Source organism: Cupressus sempervirens, chromosome 2 (genome assembly GCF_028749045.1).
Source record: "Cupressus sempervirens isolate cs-2001-9-10 chromosome 2, ASM2874904v1, whole genome shotgun sequence".
NCBI classification, from domain to species: domain Eukaryota; kingdom Viridiplantae; phylum Streptophyta; class Pinopsida; order Cupressales; family Cupressaceae; genus Cupressus; species Cupressus sempervirens.
In genome coordinates this window covers 613,797,661-613,822,380 of record NC_143119.1, presented here as the reverse complement: position 1 = coordinate 613,822,380, position 24,720 = coordinate 613,797,661, and the positions used below count along the sequence as shown (strand labels likewise).

Sequence of the window (24,720 nt, the reverse complement as noted above, 5' to 3'; positions counted from 1 at the left end):
GCTAAATCCAAGTTTTGTTCTGAGAAACATTGTGTCCTTATGGAATCTTGGAGTACAGAATGGGTTTAAGTTTCTGAAGTGCCTGCAAGTTTCTGAGAACTTTATTTTTACAATGCAAATTAATATTTGTATTTAAGAAATCATCCCTAGAATCATGCAGTACTAATTGCATTGAATTTCAAGTTTTGAGAACCTTGAGATTCAAATGGTACTTTAGTTAAGTATTCATCAGAGAGATATAATTCAAGATTCTGGTTGTACCTTGTGTATAGTGCCAGAACAGAATATTAAGCAGTTTGAGTTGAAATAATTGTTGTCTATGTCTGTTGCATAATATTAGCCAATTGTTAATGTAGTCGTGATTTTTCAGCAAGAAATTTGATGCCTTTTAACATTATCTTCAAGATGTTACACTGCTTAACGAATACCAGACACAATTGCCATGTACATATCTGCACATATTTAGGTTCAAGTTAAAATATTGAAAAAAATCACTTGATGTAAGTAGTCCTCTACAATGACCATATAAATACCAATACTAGTACAAAGCATGGAGGAAAAAACCATTCTGATGCAATTCTTCTAGAGATATTATTGAATTTAGCTTCTGATATTTGTTCAAAAGTATGGAGTTGTATAAGGGTACAAGATACTACTTTTAAAATATTTTTAGTTATTTCTGTATTGGTTGCTATATCAACCTGTTCTTTACTTGAAGCTTATGATTTCATTTAATGTTTTGACTCAGATGTCTTTGCTCACTCGTTAAAGTTGCTACCAAAGGCGTGACATCATTTGAGTTCCTTCTTAAAATGTTCTTCAAGTATCTACATGCTGGGCATAAGGCTCCCTATGGAACTAGGGATCAACCGGTGAGTTTTCTCTATTTTTGGCTCAATGCCAACCTCAGAAAACACTTCTAAATGTCCACTGGATTTACAATGCATAAAATAATTCAAGTAATTCACTTTCAAAGATTCATCTAATATCCTTTATGAATTGCAAAGAATTTGAGAACATTATTGGTTAAAATATAATTTTATAAACTCACTTTGAGGGTTCAATATTTAAAATTACTGAATAGGAATAGAATTTGGAATATTATGATAATCAATGAACAAATAGGTGCTATATGTATACCATACTCATTCCATGAATGCCACATGAGCCAACCTAACTAATGCATATACAACTATAAAATTGGTCTTTTTATTTAATTAAATGCCAAGCTAGCCACAAATTGGCTATAATATTCACAATGCACTTAAAGTTAATGGTATGGCATGCTGTTCCCTAAAAAACAACACTGCTTTTAATGTCGATGATCCTTGGATGATTTCTCAAGAATGCTTCATCTTTCTGTGATGTATTTTCAGTGGTGAAAATTGTCCACTTGTTTAGATACTTTGTAATCGTCTTTCCACAACCTTGTAGTGTGTATTAGAAGGACTACTTCCTCATTGAGCTTTGCTAATGTTTGTGATTTTTTTGTAGTGATTTTCAAGTAGGAAACATGGAAGATCGAAACATTTTTGTGTATATAGGTGACTCTATTTTGTTAGCAACACTGAAAATATTATATCAAATCTGACAAGGGAAAAAAGAATGGGGTGTTAAAATGGTTATCCTTATTTTGTTGTTTCAATAACATCTACATGGTTGTAATTATACAAAGACGCAATTTTTTACTTCAATTTTTTTCATTTAGTGTTGATTAAGGTGTTGCTTCATTTTGTTTTGTGTCATTGCTAAATTCTCCTGGAGTGTAGAACGCATAAGAGTGTTGAATGTTTTCTTCGATTTCTCTATCCTTTGGTGTATTCTTCATGAAGAAGTGATGGATGGAGAGTGTTGTTAATGTGAGTTTTGTTACAGTCTAACATGCAGAATCAAATACTTAGTATTTCATGATGAAACACGAAATTTCCAACGCTCTCTTGAATAAGGATTCATATGCTAAACAATGTAGCCAGATTGTGTGATCAAATTAAACAACCTCAAGGTTCCTTCTTATTGGTGGAATTTTAATCGGTTTTATGATGTGACATCTTGGTTATCACAAAGGGACTATGTTGTTCAACTAAAGGATATCGATTTGACCTTAACTTCTTGCAACACTTCCAACCAAACTGTAAGGGCAAGGATTTAGGAAGCTAATCTACTATTAGAATGCAATAAACTGTGAATGTCTTTGTGACTATACTAGACTTAGTTTAGCCATTGACTTCAACTAAGATAGTGTAATCTGCTAAGGAAAATGTAATATGTTCAAACTACCACCATTCCATTAACAGTGTCCATCGATGGATATCAACGTGCAAGCAATAATTGATGTTAAGTTCATATAAGAACATAAAAAAACTACAAAACCAATTCATAAAATATTACACATGACTTATTTGGAGTTGAATGCAAATTATTAAAATGCCATTTTATTATTAAAAAGGGGAAAAGGTGACAAAAGAAGAAGACGAAAGACAGAAAGTGGGAGCTGAAAAGTCATTGCATTGGGCATTAAAAGAATAAAACTAGATACATTTCAGCTTGCTTCGGTTAAGTTTGGATTTTAGTTTTCTCTTTGAGAAACTTGGGAAGCTTTCAACTTTCATTTTCAAAACTTGAGAGTGGAAACCATTAGGCTTTTGTGGATTGGATGAAACATAGTTCATCATTAGTGGTAGATTTGTGATAGAGTTCACAGTTGCATTTTAGGTTCCTTTCTAGTTTTCGAATCTGATATACTGCTATTTTTAAGATTGGATTATGTAATGATATGATATTGCTGGTTATTATCATGCAATAGCAATTTTGAGGTTGTTTATCTGAGTATTTGCTGGTTTTATTAGTGGATGTTTGAAAATCTGTTCAATGCAAATATTTCTTAATAATTTTTCGATTCATTTAAGACATTTGTTAAAATATCCGGTTGGGGATATTATAGTTTTACTATAGCTGGTTTTCGTGCAATCCTATGGAGTTGCATCAAAGATACATTTACAGAAAGATTTTATGAGACAAATTCATTGGAAAGATTTTTGTAGGAGGTAATTATGTGAGGAATTCAATGGAAAGATATTTTGAAGGATTGCAATGAATGACTCTGATAGCCAACCTGAGCCATTTATATAGGAATCCGAGAGTATGGGAAAGTATATAGTAATACTAGTGATGATTGGTATTTGTATGTAAGCTCTATTGGTACAATCAATAAAGATATATCTTACCATTTGGGCGTATTGTTCTATTCAATTATATGAATGTGCTGATAAACTAATTAAGTCCATTAAGCTTCATGCTTGGCAGTAAAATTTTCCATATTGACAGAACCGTTACTGGCATCGATGTCGAGGAACAAACCTGGTTCACCTGCGGGACAGGCATGAATACTCACCACCATACTACAACGATAGGCGGGAATGCTGTAGAATTGGTATGCAAGGAGAACTTCACTCAGGAACAATGGTATGGTATCTAGAGCAGCAACTGAGGAATTAGAAAAACCCTCATTGGGGGTGCAAAATGGAGGTGCTTTGTGGATTTAATAAAGGGAAAAGTAACCAGAGGCAATGGAACTTTGGATATTGCCATTTCTATGCTTCCATAGGTAAAAGGGTTGCATAGTGGTAGGGTTTACAATTGGGCGCAATTACTTTCAGACAAAATAAAAGAATTCATTGTGCTAAAGCACAAGACATATTACATGCCTTACCATGCTATAACATTGTTTCTAGAAGCAATTCACACATAAGCAGTGCCGGAATTTTGGGGAAATTTGTTCCAACACATAGAGTCGAGTTGTGCAAACCTACCATGTTTTATTGGTTGCATTTGGATACCATAGCAGGAGGAAGTATAGGAGGTGGATAATCGCGCAAGAAAAAGGCAAGAGAAGATGCGACAAACACACAAGATACACAAGACATGTAAAGTAGTGCTGAAGAGGAAGAAGAAACATCATCAAAAGAATTGAGCTGGGGTGTAGAGGAAGAATGCCACACTTCAAGAACAATCAGAGAAGATACATCAGAAGACATCAAAATGGTGGAGGTAGTAGAAGGACCACTTCTGGGGGAAGCAAGAGGTACAAGCACGAGAAGAGATGATGCCACACATAGGAAGGATGGCCTCCTAGTTCGTATGCGTATGGCCTCCAAGGACAACACATGCCATACAAACACCTGGAGTACAAACACAGGCTATAGAGACATTTATTGTATGGGCACAGGCTATACAGACATCTGCTATTTGGACACAGGTCGTATGAGCAAGGAACAGGCAGGCGACATTGACACAAGCACAGGTAAGGAAGGAGTAGTAGGTGGACCTACCTTTCTAGATTGAGGATCCAAGCAGATAAACTTTGCTGCCTCCCAAATCTTGTCCATGGCTCATCTTGTTCCAGTTGAGAAGATATTGATACTAAAGTACTAGATCTAGGAACCACGAAAAGGGCAAGCTATATGGTAAAATTAGTCTCCTCGAGGAATCTAAACGGCACAACCAATTGCCTTGGTGGTAGCCCTTACCAACATGAACGCTGTTACCAACATCGCAAACTCAAGAGTTGACGAGGCCACAAGAACGCCAAAACCTTGGTACCATGGAGAAAGGGCCACATGAATAACAAAAAAACCATGAGGATTGTGGTGTGCTGGAGAAGGAGGCTGATAATCTAATTGCCAAATTTCAGCTTGAAGTGGTGGACATATCACCCCCCTCTCCAAGTTTGTTGGGAAATCCTACACTGCCAATGATGGAGGAATCATCTCTATGGCTTTAGAAAGTCGAATGGGGTCCCCAAACAGAGTAGACTGGATGGAAGTAGAAAGTTAGCACATTGCCCCATTATACTTTGAAGAACGCTTCCAACGGTATTTGCAAGAGTTGGATGCTGTAACAAGCTACACATGAAGTCAGAAGGCAAGCCAGGAAGACAGACATGACCACTGTAGTTTCAACTATGGAATCACTATTGCACTTCATGAAATGTGGCTGCCATGAGGAATTTAAGAGGTTATTCATTGACTAGGGATGACCTGTAGAGGAAGCAGAGGGACAATCTTAACAATGGCAAGCATCACGAGTGGTACAAGCACATGGTCCTCTGACTATTTTGTCTTAGATTGAGGAGGTTTTTCGATCCACCTTCATGGATCTAAAAAGCTAATTGGGAATTGGCAAAGATTGAAAGTGACTTAATTTTCCTGGGGGAGCAAGTTGAGAAACTTGAATCTAAACTTGTACAGGTGACCGCTAAACATGTAGAGCGATTGGCAGCAACAAAAAAAGGAAGAATGGATGTAGAAAAGGATGGAATGGATGCACTACGGCTTCTACAAGGTGCACACACTAAACAAATAGTGACGGAACAGGATGTGGGACTTCTTAAATAACATTTGGCATGACTACAAGCGTCCACCATGCTAGGAACATCATCTCAGCCCTCTTCTTAAAGTATTAAATTGTCAATGTTGTCGTCGACTTCTTTTTTTAGGGGGGATAATGTAGGAGGTAATTATGTAAAATAAAGTACTTTAACTAATTGTTAGGAAAAGTCTTGTGCGAAGGAATCTTAAGAGTATGGGAAAGGACACTAGTGATCATTAGTATTGGTATGTAAGCTCTCTTGGTACAATCAATAAAGATATATTTGACCATTTCTGTGTATTTTTCTATTCAGTTGTATGAATGTGGTGATAAACTAGATTTAGTGCATTATGCTTCGTACTTGGTAGTAAACTCTGCCATATTGGCAGAAACAATTTTCAATATTTTGAACAGTGCGAAAATTACAGAAATATTTTGCTTGTTATCTTTCTTGAAAATTACTGTGGAAAACATGAGAGTGGAAGTTTAACATTGGCACAAGCATATTTCATCAAAACTATATATATAAGCAAATCTATTAGTCAACTTGTTCTAATTTTTCTAGAAACATTAATGTTTGCTGGTCTCATTTTGGTTCAATCTTGAGTTATGTTTTGTTTGGGAAAATATTTATTATTGAACACTACAACTCTATAAAGATTAATAATTTGTAATCCTTGTGAATTTAATGTTTTGCCATGATTCAATATTTCAGTAGTAATACTTTGGGAAAATATCATTGTTGATTTTATGAGTATTGCTGCAAATATCGTAGCACTGCCATTATTCTTGGTATGTGTTTTTCAAATGCAACTGTCAATATATTTATATGGAGAAAGAGTTATGAATAGACATGTCTCTTCAAGAATGTCTATTCATAATATTAACCATTATAATTATATATACAAATTATATATTATCTCTTTCTCTCTTTCTCTAATATATAAATAATTATAAAAAAAAAATATATATATATATATAGATCTTCACTAGAGTTTATTAGAACGAAGCTACAAAACATTAACACTCCCTCTTAGCTAGGGAGGATAAACACGAGAGATATATTACACCATTGGTATTGCATTCAATATCATGAGTATTGGTCTTCTAGAATATCTACATATGATATTCACCAAGTACTCAAATAAGGTTTGATATCACATTTGATATCAAGAGTATTGGCCTCCCAGAATATCAATGATATTCAGCAAGTACTCAAATAAGGTTTTGATATGACATTTGATTTCAAGAATATTGGCTTCCCAGAATATCACATGATATTCACCAATTATTCTTTGAGTAATGGCCTCCTAGAATGTTGAGATGCAAGACATTCACCATTTACTCAAATTTAGAGCTCATGATACAAGTTATTGTAAGATCGTCACCTTACAGTAACTTTTTCAAATACAAGTGACATCATTTGAAAGTCGTCACTTCCTCACGATGTACATAGGGGGTAGGCCCATTAAAATCATGCAGTCACACCTATGGACTTTCAAACTCCTCCTGAATATCAATCTTCAGAGCTCCTCATTCAATGTTGCTTCAGATCCAGTGTCAAACTCCCTCTAAATTTGATAATAGTCATCATTTTCTTGTAATAACATTCTCGGAGGAAAAGATCAAGGAACATTACTCTTATAATACATATTGAAATAAGAATGCTAACATTCATTAAAATGTTAGTAATTTAACTCATGTATGTTACTAACAATATTAGTGCATTTATCCTAAATATTCACATTATAATTCTCAATTGTATAAAATCATATATTTATACTTTATATAGATTTATGTTCAGTAATCCACAATCATGAGAGAGTGATTTCAAATTTTAAATAAGATTCATTATATATATATCACACAACTCTTCATTTTAAATTTTCAAAAATAAGAAATAAGATAACATAAACTCAATATTCACTTTTCATACTCACATAATAAATTATTTTGAAAATATATTTTATTTTATTTATGAATATAATCATCATATATTTTCCATTATACTATCTCATATAGTATAACTAGGAAATAATTATTAATGATGACACATCCCATAAATAATATTATAAAACATATACTTACCTCCAAAATCAATGTTATGCATGCAATGCTGGGAATAGCAGGTTTATATTTATGTGAAGCTTGATGACATATTTTCCTTTATGGGATTGGTGGTTTTCCACCCTTAACCCTTTATGCCATTCCCAGGTCAAATGAAATTTAGTTTGTTGGACATCTTGAATGCCTCCATATCTTTAATGATTACATAGGCCCACACAATCGTTTAAATGTAACTAGGTGTGCATTTACCAATCCCTGCAGATTCAACCAGCATATTTATTAAATGGTAAGACTTATATCATTTTACACATTAGCTTATCCATTACAATGATATGGTCAGCCGCTTTTAAGGGCCATGTCATATTCTCTTTATAACATAAAATAGTTTGTCAAATCCAGTGAATTGCCTTTGAATGCGATTTATTTTATCGAATCATATATTTATGCGATTTATTTTATCGTTTTTCTTCTTTCTTATATCCTTTGTAGTTTCCAATATAATGTGCAGTAGATGAAAGACTTTGGAGTAGTATTTGCAATGACGATGTCAAGGCATTTAACCTCCCTCATCGTCCTCGCAGTCGTATTCATTTTACTTGGTTGCCAACAATTCCTTGAGACCAATGGTGAGACAACTAAACCTATGCCCATGAATGTTCACAGGAGTTTTGAATCCAACATATCAAAAGCCCGGTTGGTACAAATCCATCTTTATATGTCTTCTCTACGGTCTCTTCAGAAATCTTTACACAGTATCGTCCATCTCATCATCATTTAAAAATTATATATGAAGTAGTACAGACCTGGTAAGGAACCTGCTTTGATACCATGCTGATTTTATAAGTATCACTGCAAATGTAATAGCACTGCCATTATTCTTGGTATGTGTTTTTCAAATGCAACTATCAATATATTTATATGGAGAAAGAGTTATGAATAGACATGTCTCTTCAAGAATGTCTATTCATAATATTAACCATTATAATTATATATACAAATTATATATTATCTCTTTCTCTAATATATAAATAATTATAAAATATACATGTATATATATATTTATGCATATCTCAAATATATCAAATATATATATATATATACACACATATCTTCACTAGAGTTTATTAGAACAAAGCTACAAAACATTAACAATCATATTATGGTTGCAAGCTGAGCTTATTCATTTTGACGTGTGATATTGATGATATGTATTGAGGGCTTGTTATTTTGGTTTATGGACTTTACTGGAGATTGGTGATAGCGTCAAGACTATTAATGTGGGTCCGACTCATTACTTGGGCCTTACATGGTGGCATCTATATGTTTTAATTGCAGAAGAGTTATTGAAAATTTTACCTTTTTTTAAAAGAGGGGTAAATGCTTTGACCTGGACCTATGAACCAGTGAGGCCACAAATGGGGGACCTCATCCCTAATGGGTTTTGAACATTGATGGCAAGAACTACACACCAACTTCATTACAACATGCTACTATTGGCTATTGGAAATTTTACCCTCATATCTATTGGCAGAAATTAATATTCTATTGTTCTTAGCAAGTATGTATGGTGGGTCTGATTTTGTTAAGTAAATTTTTTCTATTGCCACACCACTCATAAACGTTAGTGTTTCCAATCTAAAATAGCATTTGAGGGAATAAAATGAAGGATATGACATTCTTTATTCCGTGATTGCTGCAGATTGATTTGTGAAATATATTACCGACTCCCATAGTCCCTATGAAATATTCTAATAATCACAGCCTTGTATTGGTGCGAATTATAGCAGATCTAGCTTCAGCATTAATACTCTCCTCTTGTTGTTCAACGACTGAAATTCACCACTTTCTGTCACCCACATTCTGCTTCAGTTCTTAAAGCAGTACAATCTCGATTTGCATACTGCATATATCTATCTTTGAATCCTCTTGTATGCAGATTACTACTTCGAGAATGAAGAATGCTGCTTGGAGTGAGTAATTACAACATGGGCTGTGTTCTACCCGCCTGCCCAGTCCATAAATAATCAACACATAGCCCTGGAAAGTGCTCCTTATGTGATAAAAGATGCAAGTTGGTATGAATGTAAACCAAAGTTTTTTTTGAGCCTAACCGGTTACACTTTACAAAGTGGATAATGGAGTATGTACTTTGATTCTGTTCAGTAGTGGAAGAACTTGCAAGCTGGATAATGTTCACAACTTAAAACAAAAAAATGAAAAGCAAATTTAAAAATTGCGCATGTAGTTCAGTTTCGTTCAGCAGTGAAAGAACTTGCAACCTGGATAATGTCCACAAAATTAAGCAAAAGAATGAAATGCAAATTAAAGAATTGCAGAATACAGGTGGTAAACAAAATGTAAAAGAACCTCAGTGAGAGGACCTTAATTGCAAGAGGTTGTAAAATGCTTAAATGGTTCACCATAGAAGTAGCACCTTGTGATAGCTCCCATGTCGCTTTGGTCGTTTATTGCAATTGGACCAATTTTAACCTCCTAACACAACTAAGCCTAATTCTGACCTAACGTTTTTGTGCATTTCTGTTAATGTTTGGTAGCTTCAGTTGGATAAACTTAGAGATTAAACTGAAGTTATGTGTGTGTGTGTGTGTGTGTGTGTGTGTGTCTTAGTTGCCGATTCGTGACAAGAATCCGATTCGGGCATGGAATCGGATCCGTGGATTCGGGGAATTTTTATTTTCTCAATTATGATTCGTGGAGGATTCGTGCATATATATATATGTATATACACACACACACACACACAAAAAAAAAAAGAGAAATATACATAATTCTAAAACTAAATCATTTCATAGTATGTATCTATGAATCTAGTATGCTTGATCAATGACATTGATAATTAATCTATTTTCATGATAATAAAGAAAATCAACACATTCATGATTATAGATAGTAAATGAACTTGCATTGTGGTTTCGAGGGTCGTTTTTAGGGTTTAGGGGCTTTAGAAAAAAAAAAAAAAGAGGCTGGGCTCACTTTTTTGCAATTTTTTGTAAAACACAACTTATATAATCAATAATTAAATATCAATAAATAGACATGTTCCATGAAGGAACATGTCTATCCATATCTCATCCACAATATAAAGAGAGATTACTGCACTTGGAACACACATACCAAGAAGGCAGTGCTATTACATCTGCAATCGATCCTTATAAAATAACATGGTATTATAGCCTAATTGTAGATGGAAATTACAAGAAAGAACAAGAAACAATTGAAAAGAACAGAGAAAAACTTGCAAAGAACACTACGGTAAAAGTGGCAGTGAAAGCAATGGAATCAGATTACAATGGGATAGCCTACAATAGCTTTGTGTCTAGAGTTATAGCTAACGCAGATCACTGTACAATAACTTGTCTGCCATTCTCTTCTTTGGTAGAAGCTTCTCCTAACTAGCAGAGAATGTGAAGGTTCAAAGGGAGGTTTTTAGGTTTGCTCGTGGGAGAAAAGATGAGGCAGTACATTAGAGTGATAGTGGGCATGGAGAACATGTTGTACGCGATTGCAGTAAATATTATAAATCCTGTCTTGCGTACCTATGATTTGGTGGTCGTTCATCATATGAATCTCAACATGTTTGAATAGAGACATTCTTTTAATGAAACTTATTTTCCTGTTGCTATATTGGATTTTTTTAAAGGATTTTGAAACCATTATGTACAAAAAGAAAATAAAATAGAAAAGATGTATCAAAGTGAACCGTGCCAAATAAGAAAGAAAACAATACAAAATGATATACAAAGCGGTTTGTGCGAACATAAAGTCATTCACACAAGTGATTAGAAGCCGATGCAAGAAATGAAACATGGGGAAGGAATTACTGGCAAGTATACGTCAAATGTGGACGAAGGCCTAGGGACATTAAAGGCGCCCACTATTGAGTCAATAAAGGACAGCGAAGAGGTTGGTACAAGCACTTCAAGGTGAAGTTTGTCGAATAATGCATACACGCCAACGTGAATAGTTCAACAAGCATTGACATGACGAGTGAATAAGGTCAACAGACCTCGTGTTGAGGGAATCACGGTTTTGAACCCATAATTGGTCGGACATGATTGGATAGGAGGGAAATAATCACATAATGGGAAGATTGAATATAATAATCAGATTGCCATTATTTTCACGTGTGCGGAAGTATTCACGGGAGGTGGTATGTGAGAGATAAAGGATCAAGTGCCAAGTAAGTACACACTTAAAGTGCGGGCCACACAAGATGACAAAAAGATAAATAGATAGATATTAACTCCAATTTGGAGAATGATGTGAAAATCGATTTGTCACAAAAAAAATGTATCTCCTCCCCTTCTTGGCATATTTGCTTTACCCAATCTTTTTAAGTGCTAATTTATTGCATGACCAAGTTGAGGGAGTGTACAATGGATGTTGTCCAAACAATTTGGTCATGTCGACTCTCAGACAAAGCGCGTGCACGCTTACAATTTTTGGGATTGTTTGTAATCACTTGGGCCACATTCTCACTACCCACCACTATAGCCTAAATGAGAATTTTGGAAATGAATTGTGAATCTTGTTGGTAGATTGGAATCCTACAAGTCATTCCAACTCGATGCTAGGATATCCAGTTGGTTATGGGCAACGTAACAACATCAACTAGTTTGATCTTTTGCACTTTGGCTCTACAAGGCCAAGGCGGTTGCACCTGATCTTGAACAAAACACTTAGGTCCAAGATACTTATTGCAGATCAATTTGAATATGAATGCAACAAAATTTTCCTATATGGCAAGAAATGTTAAAAACTTCCAATTTGTACAAAAAAAATGAAAATTGCTGAAATAATGCCAACTTCGCAACTTCAATGATGACTTCAGAAAGTAAAAGTTTCAAACTTGTAGATTCTGAATTATTGAAATAAATGAATATACTAATTTTTCAAAGGAAGGTTTTGAAATAGTTGCCAGCATACAAATTATGAATCACGTGTAATATAAAGACCAGTGCGAAAATTTAAAGGGCAATAGAGTCATAATTACAAGTATATAACATACAACTTTATAAGATTCTATGTACTTCAACTATAAACAATTTAGTAATCAAGATGCAACCGATTATATATATATATATATATATATATATATGTGCAATTTTGAACTAGTCTAGATTGCACTTTAACTCCTAAGGTATGGAGACAAACTAGACACTAATACAAAAACAATTAAATATTTCACTATAACTATGATAATCTAGTTTAAAATGCTATAAATGATCCTATCTAGTTATTTGATATTTAAATTGTTTACAAAATTTTTAAATTTTTTTATAAAGATTAAAACTATATAATATTCTCGACTCTAAAGCTCTTTACAAATAAATAAAACAAATGTGCTTACTGGTTATGCCAAAAAAGAAAATGCAATGAAGACACTTATTACTAATGATTGATCCATGACAATTTGCTCCCAAAAATCGCATATAAAATTTTCCTCAATAATCTAGTATCCACAAGCTTTGTTCAACATTCAATCTTTGCCAATCGCGAAAGAAAGAATATCATATATCAAGAGTGCATATATAGCTTTAGTATGAAAAAAAATGTACGAATTGTATCCTAAAATTGTGTTTTACATCCCCTATTTATAATTTTGCAATAGTCAATGGGGGTGCCTCATCAAGACATCATGCCCCTTAATAGTAAATAACCAACCAAAAAAGACAAATTTAACAAACCATAAATTGCTTGATTGTTTGTGATGAATATATTTAATTTGTATTTTATCATGGTAATTGTTGGACGAAGGAACACTTGTGGGAATTCTTGTTTTGAATAGCTTTACCATCCTGTAAGTTCTCTTGTGAAGACCATCGTATATAATAAATCTCCAAAGCCATGAATGCATAGGACGATTGTCGTCACAGGTACATCCATTCCACTGATACTCAGGTATCTAAAACTCTAAGCTTCGACAACCTTCTGATGAATTGCTTTGGATTGACCAACACAAATTTGATTGGTTACGGATAAGAAACTTTCTTTCGCCTAGGTACCTCCAAAAAACACAAAACCATGTAAGATAATATTGAATAATAATTGGTAATAGTCAATACAAAATGCTTATTCAGGAGCTTCTAGTATTCTAATTCTAATTTTCTTATTTGGGAAATTCAATAGTAGCAAGGCATAAACTATAGATTATTTGACACATGAGCCTCCATCTGGGGGACGTAAACATTCAGATTGTCAAAATATGAATTCATGTTTTTTTGCCATCATTTTCTAGATTTTAAACAAAGACATTGGTAGTTTTGCTTCCTCTTATAATCTTCAAACAAGATGCTCTCTTCTTGCCTTATGTCACAGATTTATGACACCTCTTGTTATCTAAAATGATCTTTTCTCTCAATGAATTTGTATCTGATCAACGCACACAATGGTCAAACTATAGAATTAAATTAGGATCATGTGCCAATGCAAGGTTTTCGAATTTGAAAGTAACCATACTGCTAAAACTGCAATCTATCTGTAAATATAGTAGACATACTTAGTTCAACAGGTCCCTTGGGCTAGGTTTCATCTCTTGAGGTGATATTTAACCTCCTTAAACCTTTTAAAGTCTGGAACAAAACATTATGATTTTTTGCATATTCTTTCATGAGTATTATTCATCTCCATATCTCACAAGTCTGGTAAGAACCTTGACAGAGAACTATACACAATATCTCTGTATTGAATGCTCAATGGATTCTACTTCTGTTCACATTCAGGTTCATACTTAATGGGGCTACAAACCTTTTTTTATGCTACAAAGCCATTTGAGGCAATAATACAAATCTTTCCTATGATATACTACTATCATAAACTTTTGGAACATAAATATTATGATAGTAGATGGTTTCTATCATCTCTGTTTAGTATCATCTATTGTAGTCTTTTGTAAATATTTGAATGTTTCTAATATTTAGTTTTCTGTTTCTAGAATAGAATGTTTCTATTTTAAATTTTCTCTTTGCTAGAATAAAAACTTTCTATTCTTTACAATCGTTTCCTAGGGAAACATCGTTCCATTCTTTTGTATATATAGACCTCTTGGTTTCTGTTAATAACAAACAAATATTTTCCAATTACTTCGTAATATGGTATCAGAGCCAATACTCTAAATTTTTTCGAAAATAATTATAATTTCTTGGTTGAAATTATCTTCCTTTTATTTTCAAAATTATTTACATGCATATTTGCTTCCAACTCTCTCTATAATCCGACTAGGGTTTCTGTTTTGAGAGATCTGAATCTGTCGACCTCTGGTTGGGTTCTGCAACCCATTTTTGTCTAGATCCGTTTGTTTTTTTTGCACATTTCTGCCATTTTTTTGTTTTTTGTTTTGCAGCAGGGCCATTTTGTTCAAAATCCTGATTTTCGGTTTTGGAAAAAAATTCTAATTTCTAATTCTTGGTGGGTTTTTTGAGAGCTCAACTTGGTTGTTGTTAGATTTTTCTAGGTGCCTCAATTTTCGAGCCAAGCGATTCAAAAACCGACAACATATTCTTTCTGGGTTTTTTGAGCTCGTCTGGGTCACCCTTCAAATTTTTTGGGGCTCTACTTTTTGAGGGTTGCTTATACTTGCATGTTTGTTGCATGTTGTTTGCATGTGTTGCTATACCATGAAAAGTCTCATTTTTTGCCTTCCTTAAAAAAAATTTGTTGGGTTTGATAATTTTTCCCCTAAAAAAAAACAATTTTGATGGTTTTTTTTTGTTTTTGGATCGATAATCGACCGAAGCCTTGATTATATTAATTAAAATAAATAACATACAACATAATGTCTCCGTTCAAACGGGCACTGGTAGGAAAGAACGGGGAAGAAAACCTCCAGTCTTGCCCCGGAACATGGTCCTTCATTATTATAGCATGAAAGGGGCATACCCTAGTAGAAATATTACATAGCTGTTATTGTTACAACAAAAAGATAAAAACCATGATATGACTATATCTATTTCCTCTTATGTCATATGATGAACTGTTGCCTGAGGACCATACCGACTGATCTTGTATGCTCCATTCATGGCTGAGTGCTGTATATGCAGATTTGTTACAAGTTTGATCAATTAGAATGGTTAGTGGTAACGTATTCAATAGCTTCCAGAATAGATAAACAATTAGATAAACTAGGATGGATCAAATAGACTGTTTCTTCGTTATCGACCCAAAATTACTCATAAACATCCCCCTCATTCATTTTAAGAAGCTTTACCATATCCTACTTAATAGATTTCAAACGCATATTGTCAATATAAATCAGCATTGACATAATTGAAAAATTTCAAAACTTGTATGACTAAGTCAATACATTAAACCATTATTAAATTTAAAACTAATGAAATCCTTACAAAGAAAATTGAGATGTTCTAATATTCCTCTTAATACATATCACTCTATTGCCAAACAAAAACAAGGTTAAACAAACAAAATTTTGATGGGTTTTCATAGTTTTTTTCCCTAAATTTTTTTTTCTTATGGGTTTCTATTAATTCTCCCTTAAAAATTTGTGATTCTGTAATTCACAAAGTTGTGTGGGATTCCTTTGTGGGTTTTTAATTTTTTCCTAGAAAATTATCTATTGGGTTTTACCGTTTTTCTTAAAAATAAACGAAGCGTTGTATTGTTAGGTTTTGATTGATTTTTGACTTCAAAAATCACATTGGGTTTTGATTATGTTTCACCCCAAAAATCATGTTTGGTTTTTTCAATTTTCTCCTAAAAATCACGACTTTTTGCGGTTTGTTTTGGAGCATTATGCTTATTTGAAAAGTTTTGGAGCATTGTCCAAAGTATCACCAACAATCTTTTCAGCAGACATCCTCTGCTCTAGGTTCAGAAGGCTCTTGAAAGAAAAAACATTCAATGCAACTATTGCCACAAGTTTGGGTACATGAAGGTTGAATGTCGGAAGTGCTTAGTTTCCCTATCTAAGTAATCCAGTTCGCAGCCCACAACGAACACTGCGGAGCACCTTGAGTAGACAGAATCTGCCTCTTACGCTTTTTGACAACTTCGTGCTCTAGATAGATTAACCATTAAGGGAGGGTATTATGATAATAGATAGTTTCAATTATCTCTGTTTAGTATCTAGTGGCTCTCTATTGTAATCTTTTGTAAATATTAGAATGTTTGTAATATTGAGTTTTTTGTTTCTAGAATAGAATGTTTCTATTCTTTAGTTAGTTGTGGATAAATGTTAGTTTTCTCTTAGCTAGAATAGAAAGTTTCTATTCTTTACGATCGTTTCCTAAGGAAACATTGTTCCATTCTTTTGTATATATAGACCTCTTAGTCTCTATGAATAACAAGCAAACATTTTCCAATTACGTCGTAATAATAAATACAATAATTATCATATGGCAAGAGGATTAGATAAGATGCTCAAATATAAACCCCAATTTCTCGCAAAATTGGAGTTCAATCAAATCTGTCACTATTACGATAAAATAATGAACGTGTTATTAAACATAGATAATATATGATCTATGTATACAAGCATACACAAGAATATTCTGATAAAGCACAACGAGAGAAATAGAAATGTTCTGAAGAGAAAAAGAGAGAGTTTCCATATTGAATAGAGGGAGAATATGGAAACATAGAAGAAGAGTGGGCATTACAAATAAAGTAAATCTATGAAAGAGAGGGAAACAGAATTAGAGAGTTTACTCAAATACCCTCCTTTATGGTCAGTCTAACTTCAAAACTAAAAAATATGCGAGAAAATTTTCAGAAGGTGTAAAAGTCAGACTCGGGCTGGTCAGTGAGCTCTACATGTTCTACAATATTGGCATGTGGCTGAGACCTTGCTTCAGCCGATCAAAAGCAATGCGAGTCCTGCATTCTTGGATCACATGATCAAATTCATGACAAGAGTTGCCTTGAATTTGCTTCTTCCTGGAGCTATTTTGAGACTGAGTAGATGAATTAGAGGAGCCTTTATCCTTGGGAAAGGATTGGGCTGGAAATGCTTGTTCAGAGGAGGATGAAGGAGCACTGCTAGCCCAAACTGTTGTTTCCTATGGTCTTGCTGCAAAAGATTGGTGCACAAATTGGGAAATTTGAGGTCAACATTAGTTGCAACAATGTTGAGTGTCTCAATAAAGTGCTCATAGGATGGTGATAGACTTTTTAGAGTAATGACCACCATATCCTCTTCCTCCATTGTATTACCAATGGCCTCAAGCTGATCTTTGATGTCCTTAATCTTAAGAAGATGTTCTTGTAAGGACATGTGCTCATCCATAATAATAGAGTATAGCCGATTCTTCAGAAAGAAGGGTGCTTTTATCTAGTGTCTCGTGGAGATCCTTCAATGTTTTCTAGATCTCTACAACTATCTTGCTAGATGACACTTGAGGCAGTTGATCATCGGTAACTGAAAGCTAAATAAGCATAACCACTTCATGATTACGCTCGTCAAACTTCTCTTGAGTAGCATTAACTGTGGTAGGACAAGTCTTGGTACTCAAGACAAATGCCTCAAAGGAACGATACACAAAGATTGTCATCATACTTTGCTTCCGGGTGTTCTAGTTGTTTCTATCGAATTGCTAATTTCCTTCCAAGAGAAGATTGGGGAGAGATGCGATGACACATTTTTTGATCCAAAAAAATGTGAATATGATAAAATGGCATGAACTTTGAGGCAGATTGATGGAAGACCCAGAAAAAATGAAAGGACACCCTAGAAGAGATGTTGAAAAACCTAGAAAGAATTTGAAATAAGATTATGATTCTGTTGGCTTGATAATCAAGGCACAAAAAAGATGCACCCAGAAAAAACATAGACCGATGCGGGTGAGCTTTGCAAAAACCCATCGAGAAATCTGTACTATTTTTAAAAAACTGGTATAGAAAAAGAGAGATTTGAAAGAAACCTTATCAGATTGATAAAAATGTGAATTTTTTTAAAGATGAGCTTCAAAAAACGAAGCTGCAGTTACAAATGACCCCTGTTTCTCTCAAAAATGACCTTGCAGAAGGTCAAACCATCAATGGCTGGGCAGTAGAAATCACCACACAAAAACTCAAAAATGCAAGAAAACCGTTATGTTTTAAAAAAAAACCACAAAAGTGCTGCAGTTTGCAGGAAAAGAAGCCAAAGAATAGCGTGATTTGCAGAAAATGGCCACGAAAAAGAGCAGAAATGGGTGCGATTTTAATTTGCATTTTACAGAGGAAAATATGGCCACAAGTTTGATTAAAAGAGGGCCCAAAAAAACACTACAAAAACTTTGGTTTAAAAAAATTGCAATCTCACAAAAAGAAAATGACGCCCAGGAATACCAGATAGAAGATGCCTGAAAAAACTAAGCACAAAATGACGCCAAGAAACTCTACTCAGGGTTGAGGGGAAAAAAAAAGGTTTCGTGCAAAAACAAAAAAAAATGAACACACCTAGGCAAAGATTTCAAAAATCTAGGAGTCTAAAATATTAGGAAGAAATTATAGATATTCAAAACCTATTTCGAATAATAAATTAGAAAATTCCAATAACGAAATTATTTTTCGAAAAAAATAGCTCTGATACCATATTATGGTAAAATAATGAATGTGTTATTAATCATCATAAATGATCTATATACAAGTATACATAAGAATGTTTCTATAATGAACAAAGAGAAAGATAGAAACATTTTGAAGAGAGAAAGAGAAAGATTCCATATTGAATAGAGAGAATATGGAAACATAGAAGAAGAGTGACAATTAGGAATAGAAGTAAATCTACAGAAGAGAGAGAAACAAAATTAAAGAGATTTTACCCTAATATTCACTACCCTTCACAGTAAACTGCATTCAAAATCATTGCCCCATTGGGGACATTGCAATCACATTAGTCAATGGTCAGGTTTTTTTATCTTTCCATCCATTAGGAACAATAGAAACACCCAATTTGTTTTTGAAGAATTTCTAATTGTTTTAATAGCTCTCTCTATAGAAGTCTTCTCTGTTTGCAATAGATTGGTACACACCTTTACATACCCATAGCTTGTGTAATCAGTTGTTGGTTTATTGATGACTACCACCATTCTCTTCCAGTATGGTGATCTCACCAATTTGAAAGGAAGACCATTGGCATATAGACAACACGCAATGATTTGCTCAACAAGCTCTTGTGTAATCATCATTGGTTTATTGATGACTACCACCATTCTCTTCCAATATGGTGATCTCACCAATTTGAAAGGAAGACCATTGGCATGTAGACAACATGCAATGACTTGCTCAACAAGCTCTCTTACCTCCCTTTTAAATGTAGTGTCGAATGGTCCTCTTTTGTGGGCAGTAATTTCTTCTACTTCTCTTTTTCTTTGAGAACAGGTTCTTGCAAGAATGGATGTTTGGAGGAAACAATTGGTTCAGTGGGTAATTGCATTGTTTTCTTTCTAGATGGTGGTTGATAATTTTTTTGTTTTGATGTTTAAACTGATTTATCAACAACTTCTTGCTATTTGTGTATTTGACATCCCCTTCGTATGGATGCCTATGCACCTTGCCATTCCAAGGCTAGAAGGGCCCATAAAGTGAAGTTTCACCACAAAAAATGAGTTATTGTTTGCATTTGTTAGTTTGAAATAATTACACTTCGAACGATATGACCCACCTCGTAGAGCTTGTGATACTCTTGTGTTATGTCTCCGTTAAGGAGATCCTATATCAATTTTGAAAATATCAGCTCCTTGCCCATCCACTAAACTTTGACTACCTGTGGCAGCCATTCTTGCACAATATAATCTATAAGTTCTTGTTATAATAAGACAGTAAGCATATTTAAATTAGGAAAAAACTAAGTTACCAAATTCTCTCTAACAACTCTCAAAGTCTGGTCTTTGTCAAATTAACTTCCATATCCACAATTTATTCTTGCACAATATAATCTAATTTCTTGTTATAATAAGAAAGTAAGCTTATTTAAATTAGGAAAAAACTAAGTTACCAAATTCTCTCTAACAACTCTCAAAGTCTGGTCTTTGTCAAATTAACTTGCATATCCACAATTTCGCTACAAATTCTATTAGAGGATTTCGTGTAGAATTTGGAGTGAATTTTGAGGACTTTTCTGCCTAGAAGCTAAAACTAGGCTGAATTTGATTTTAATACAATTTTTTTTTTTGACTTTTTGAAAGTATTTTATGTACCCTCCCAACCCTAAAATTGAGCACTAAAAAGGCCAAAAAGGATGGTTTATTTGTGATTTGTGCTTTTGTGAATGGAAAAGAAAGCTCGCTTATAAAGGAAATCCAAATTGATGATAGGGTGAATCCAAATTGAACATTTAGAGAATTATGTTAAAAAAGCTATGACATGTTTGAATTTAGGTATTATAATTTGAATCTTAACTTTTGATCTAGGTGGGTTAGAAATCCTCTGACCAATACAAAACAAAAAATCAGTTAATTGCATTTAACTTTTGATGATTCCTTTCATTCCCAAACTATCCCTTTGATATGGAAATATGTTCCACGCATGTGACCAAGCAAGTGTATCATATTGTATGTACGACTAAATGATGCAATTAAATATCCTATTGAGCTAATATATGTATGTACATACATACACACACACACACACACATATATATGGTGGTGTATTTTTTTATGTTGCTTTACTATTATGTAATGGCCCTAAAAAGACAGGCTAAACATTTATTTAATAAATGTCGTAATGTTTTGGTCATAAAATAAATAATTAATCAAACCATGGATTGATTGATTTTAGTGTATCTCGGACCCATTTTTATTTAATTGTTTCCGTAGGTAGGTGTGGCCATCGGCTAGATTTGTAAACCCCTAGAAAGTTTCTTCGACAGATATTTAAGCACGACATGTAGGTAGTAGTTGGTATGCGATTTGGTTTATTCTTTTTTGTACTGCAATTCCATTTGGGATTCTCTGTTGTTCTCCCTTTTGGAAGTGAAAGATCTTCCCTACTTAATTAATTCGGTTTTGTTGGGATTCAACCCTCACCCTACTCCATCTTGTGCTACTTGCTCGGATCTGGCAATTCCATGCACCATCTTTGTTGCAAATTCATATATCGAGATATATATATATATATTTGTGATTTGAATTTCTATATCCATACTGGCATTAATTGGCATTCTTGGTATATTTGCTTTGTTCTGGTGTCTCGAAGCTCAGCTCAATCCATCACCCTAATGACCCTTTGTACCAATCCGCACAACTCTTAGATTCACCATACGACTGCCTATTCCACCGTATGACAATCCCATCTGCTCACTGTACGACATCCACTCTACAGCGTGCGATTCCCCTCATTCACTACAACCACTGTACATTATCACCCTCCACTGTATGACTCTTCTCTGCTTACCATAGAACCTCTATCCCACCATCGTATGGCCAGTTAACCACATTTGTACAGACTGACTAGTAGCAACTATACAGCCTAATGATGACAACTATAACGATCATACTATTGCTCCCCAACCACTGTACGGTCCTTGCTATATTGCATTGTTGGCTTCCACACACCATACGGCTCCTTGTTCACAAACAACCATCGTACATTTAGTTTAGCTTCCTAGTGGTGAAATTGGGAACGAAACATTATAGTGGTATCAGAGCTAACAATCCTGCCAACTTGTGGACAGTGAAATAGAGTTTATAGCTGGAAGAGGAGAATATCCCATTAAGTTGATAGAATGGCGGAACAAAAACCCACTACTATGGAATTCATGGCGCTACTAAGAGATCTCTCAAGGAATTAGGTGCAGATCAATGATACTTAGCTACTTATGGAAGAAACTCTTAGGAAATTGGTAGAGAATAAAATATCTGGTGAACAAAATGCTTACAACGCGGACTTGGTGTCGGGTAAGGCAAACCCTCACCCAGCACGCTGTCGACCTTTATGCCATTTTTTCCTCTACGGATAGAGGTACAACACGGAGGAAAGCAGAAAACCCTTGAGGAAGTTCAAGAATAGTTGAGAAAAGATTGGAAGAATGCAAATTTGGAGGAGGATATATCCTACAAAGATCACACAGAATAGAGAGTGAAATATTTCAAAGGCGAAAACCGAGGATATTTTAGCATTGATCTCAGAAGAAAGTTGAGTAATGTAAATCTGTCACCATTTGACGGATTCGGATCCATATCTACCCAATCATGGGTAATAAAGGCCGATACTTACTTCCAACTTTATCCAATGCTAGAAGAAGCAATCAAATTTGCAGCACTACACTTGGAGGGAGTGGTGCATGAATGGTGGCATCATGGCACCATCATACTGGGACATGACCAAATAAATATTTATGCTGAATTCACTGAAAGATTGATAGATCGATTTGATGGTAAAGATCCGGAACTTAATTTCAAAGAATTGGTACAACTGAGGCAAATGGGATCGGTCATCCAATACATCACAAAGTTTTAGAAACTCTATATTTTGGTCACGGACATTTCCAAAAGGAGATGGATAGTACTCTTCATGGACAAACTGACAGAACCATTGAGGGGTTGGGTAAAAGGTTTCAATCCTACCACCTTTTTGGAGGCTATAAAAAAGGCTAGGAGCATGGCATCATCATCAACATCATCCTCTTTAGGGTACTTACACTCCAAACTGCCAGTATTTCCAAAGGGCAAACCTCTGCCGAAGAAACCTTCATTGGACGAAGCCACTAGATAAGAGCTACGAAGGATGGTGGGAATCTAGGCATAGATGCCTTGGTAAAGGTATAATACATTGCATTGAAGTTGTATTTGATGATGAGGATGATCAAGAGGATCTACCTATAGAAGAAAATCATCCCCTTGAGGACGACAAAAATGGTTAATCTAAACTGTATGGAGAGAATTGTAGCATTGGTATGGCATGGAGGAACCATCGCCTTAGCCGAGACTCCGAGATGTACGTTATTTCATGTACGGGAAACCCTTCAAGGACAAAGGATCATGGTGATGCTCAATAGCGGAGCCACTTTGAACTTCATAAACTCATCTTTGGTGAATGAAGAGGTCTACCGATTGAGATGCATGCAAGATTCCAGGTGAAGGTCATCGGAGGGACACTTTTGCCTTGTACACACCTTGTTTCTCAACTGAGTATCACTATGGCTAACCACACTATGACAGAGGATTTCTTTATAGCGGAACTGGATGATATGGAGGTTATTTTGGGCATACAATGGATGGAGACACTTGATGAATACGCTTAGAGCTTCAAACGAATGGACTTCACTTTTGTTGTCGATGGGAAGAAGGTTGTTCTCTGTGGAATGGCCAACGAGGGTCCGAAGGAAGTTTTAGCACATTGGATGGAGGAAATTTTTCGACATGATGACATTGCATGGGCTGCACATTGTTTCGTTTTGGTGGAACCTATAAAAGGACAACAGACCCCCCACTGGGACGATGACTTTCAAAATATCTTGAGTACCTATGATAGAGTTTTTATAGACGTTCCTCTTGACATAACCCACCATCGCAGGTTTGAACATACCATTGAGTTGGAAGTTGACACCAAACCAGTTATCACCACACCTTACCGTCATCCGAAGAAATACAAAGATGAGATTGAGAAGACGATTCAGGACCTGCTCGAGAAAGGATGGATCCGTTCCAGTTCTAGCCCTTTTCCATTATTAGTGGTTTTGATAAAAAAGGAGGATGAGACAATGCAACGTGTGTGGACTATCATGCGCTAAATAAGAAGACAAGAAAAAATAGATACCGTATTCCCGGGATCGATAAATTGTACTGCATTCTTGGGATCGGTAAATTGTTGGATGAGCTGCATGGGGCGATTTATTTTTCTAAAATAGATCTTCGTTTCGGATACTATCAGATCCGCATGCGGGAAGAAGACATGGAGAAGATAGCTTTCCATTGTCACTACGGGCATTATGAGTTCCTGGTCATGCTGTTCGGATTAATGATCGCACTAGCTACTTTTCACTCTTGCATTAATCGCATCTTGCACAAACGACTGTACAAGTACTTGTTGGAATTCTTTGATGATATCCTTATTTACAACAAAACTTGGGAAGAACACTTGAAACACTTGAGTGAAGTCCTAGTGATCATGAAGGCTCAATCCTTGTTCGTCAAGGAATCTGAGTGTGAATTCAAAATGATAGAAATATTATACCTAGGGCAATGTTGTCAGCAAATATGGAGTGCAGGTCCACCAAGAGAAGATTCAGGCTATCTTGGATTGGCCCACACCAAAATCGCTCTCTAAGTTTCAAGGGTTCTTAGGTCTGTGCAATTACTACCAAAGGTTTGTAAACGGTTTCTCTCA

The 24,720-nt window shown here is 34.8% G+C and overlaps 1 protein-coding gene across 3 annotated transcripts in view; it reads left to right on the top strand.

The window, feature by feature from the left end:
- The window catches only part of LOC149574878 (sister chromatid cohesion protein SCC2-like), a 210,077-nt gene that overhangs the window by 124,590 nt on the left and 60,767 nt on the right, over positions 1-24,720 (top strand). For all 3 annotated transcript variants that reach the window (XM_089814728.1, XM_089814727.1, XM_089814729.1), the window contains one exon: positions 749-872. In XM_089814728.1, coding sequence (XP_089670854.1) covers positions 749-872 — 124 coding nt within the window. The remainder of the gene's footprint in view (positions 1-748; positions 873-24,720) is intronic.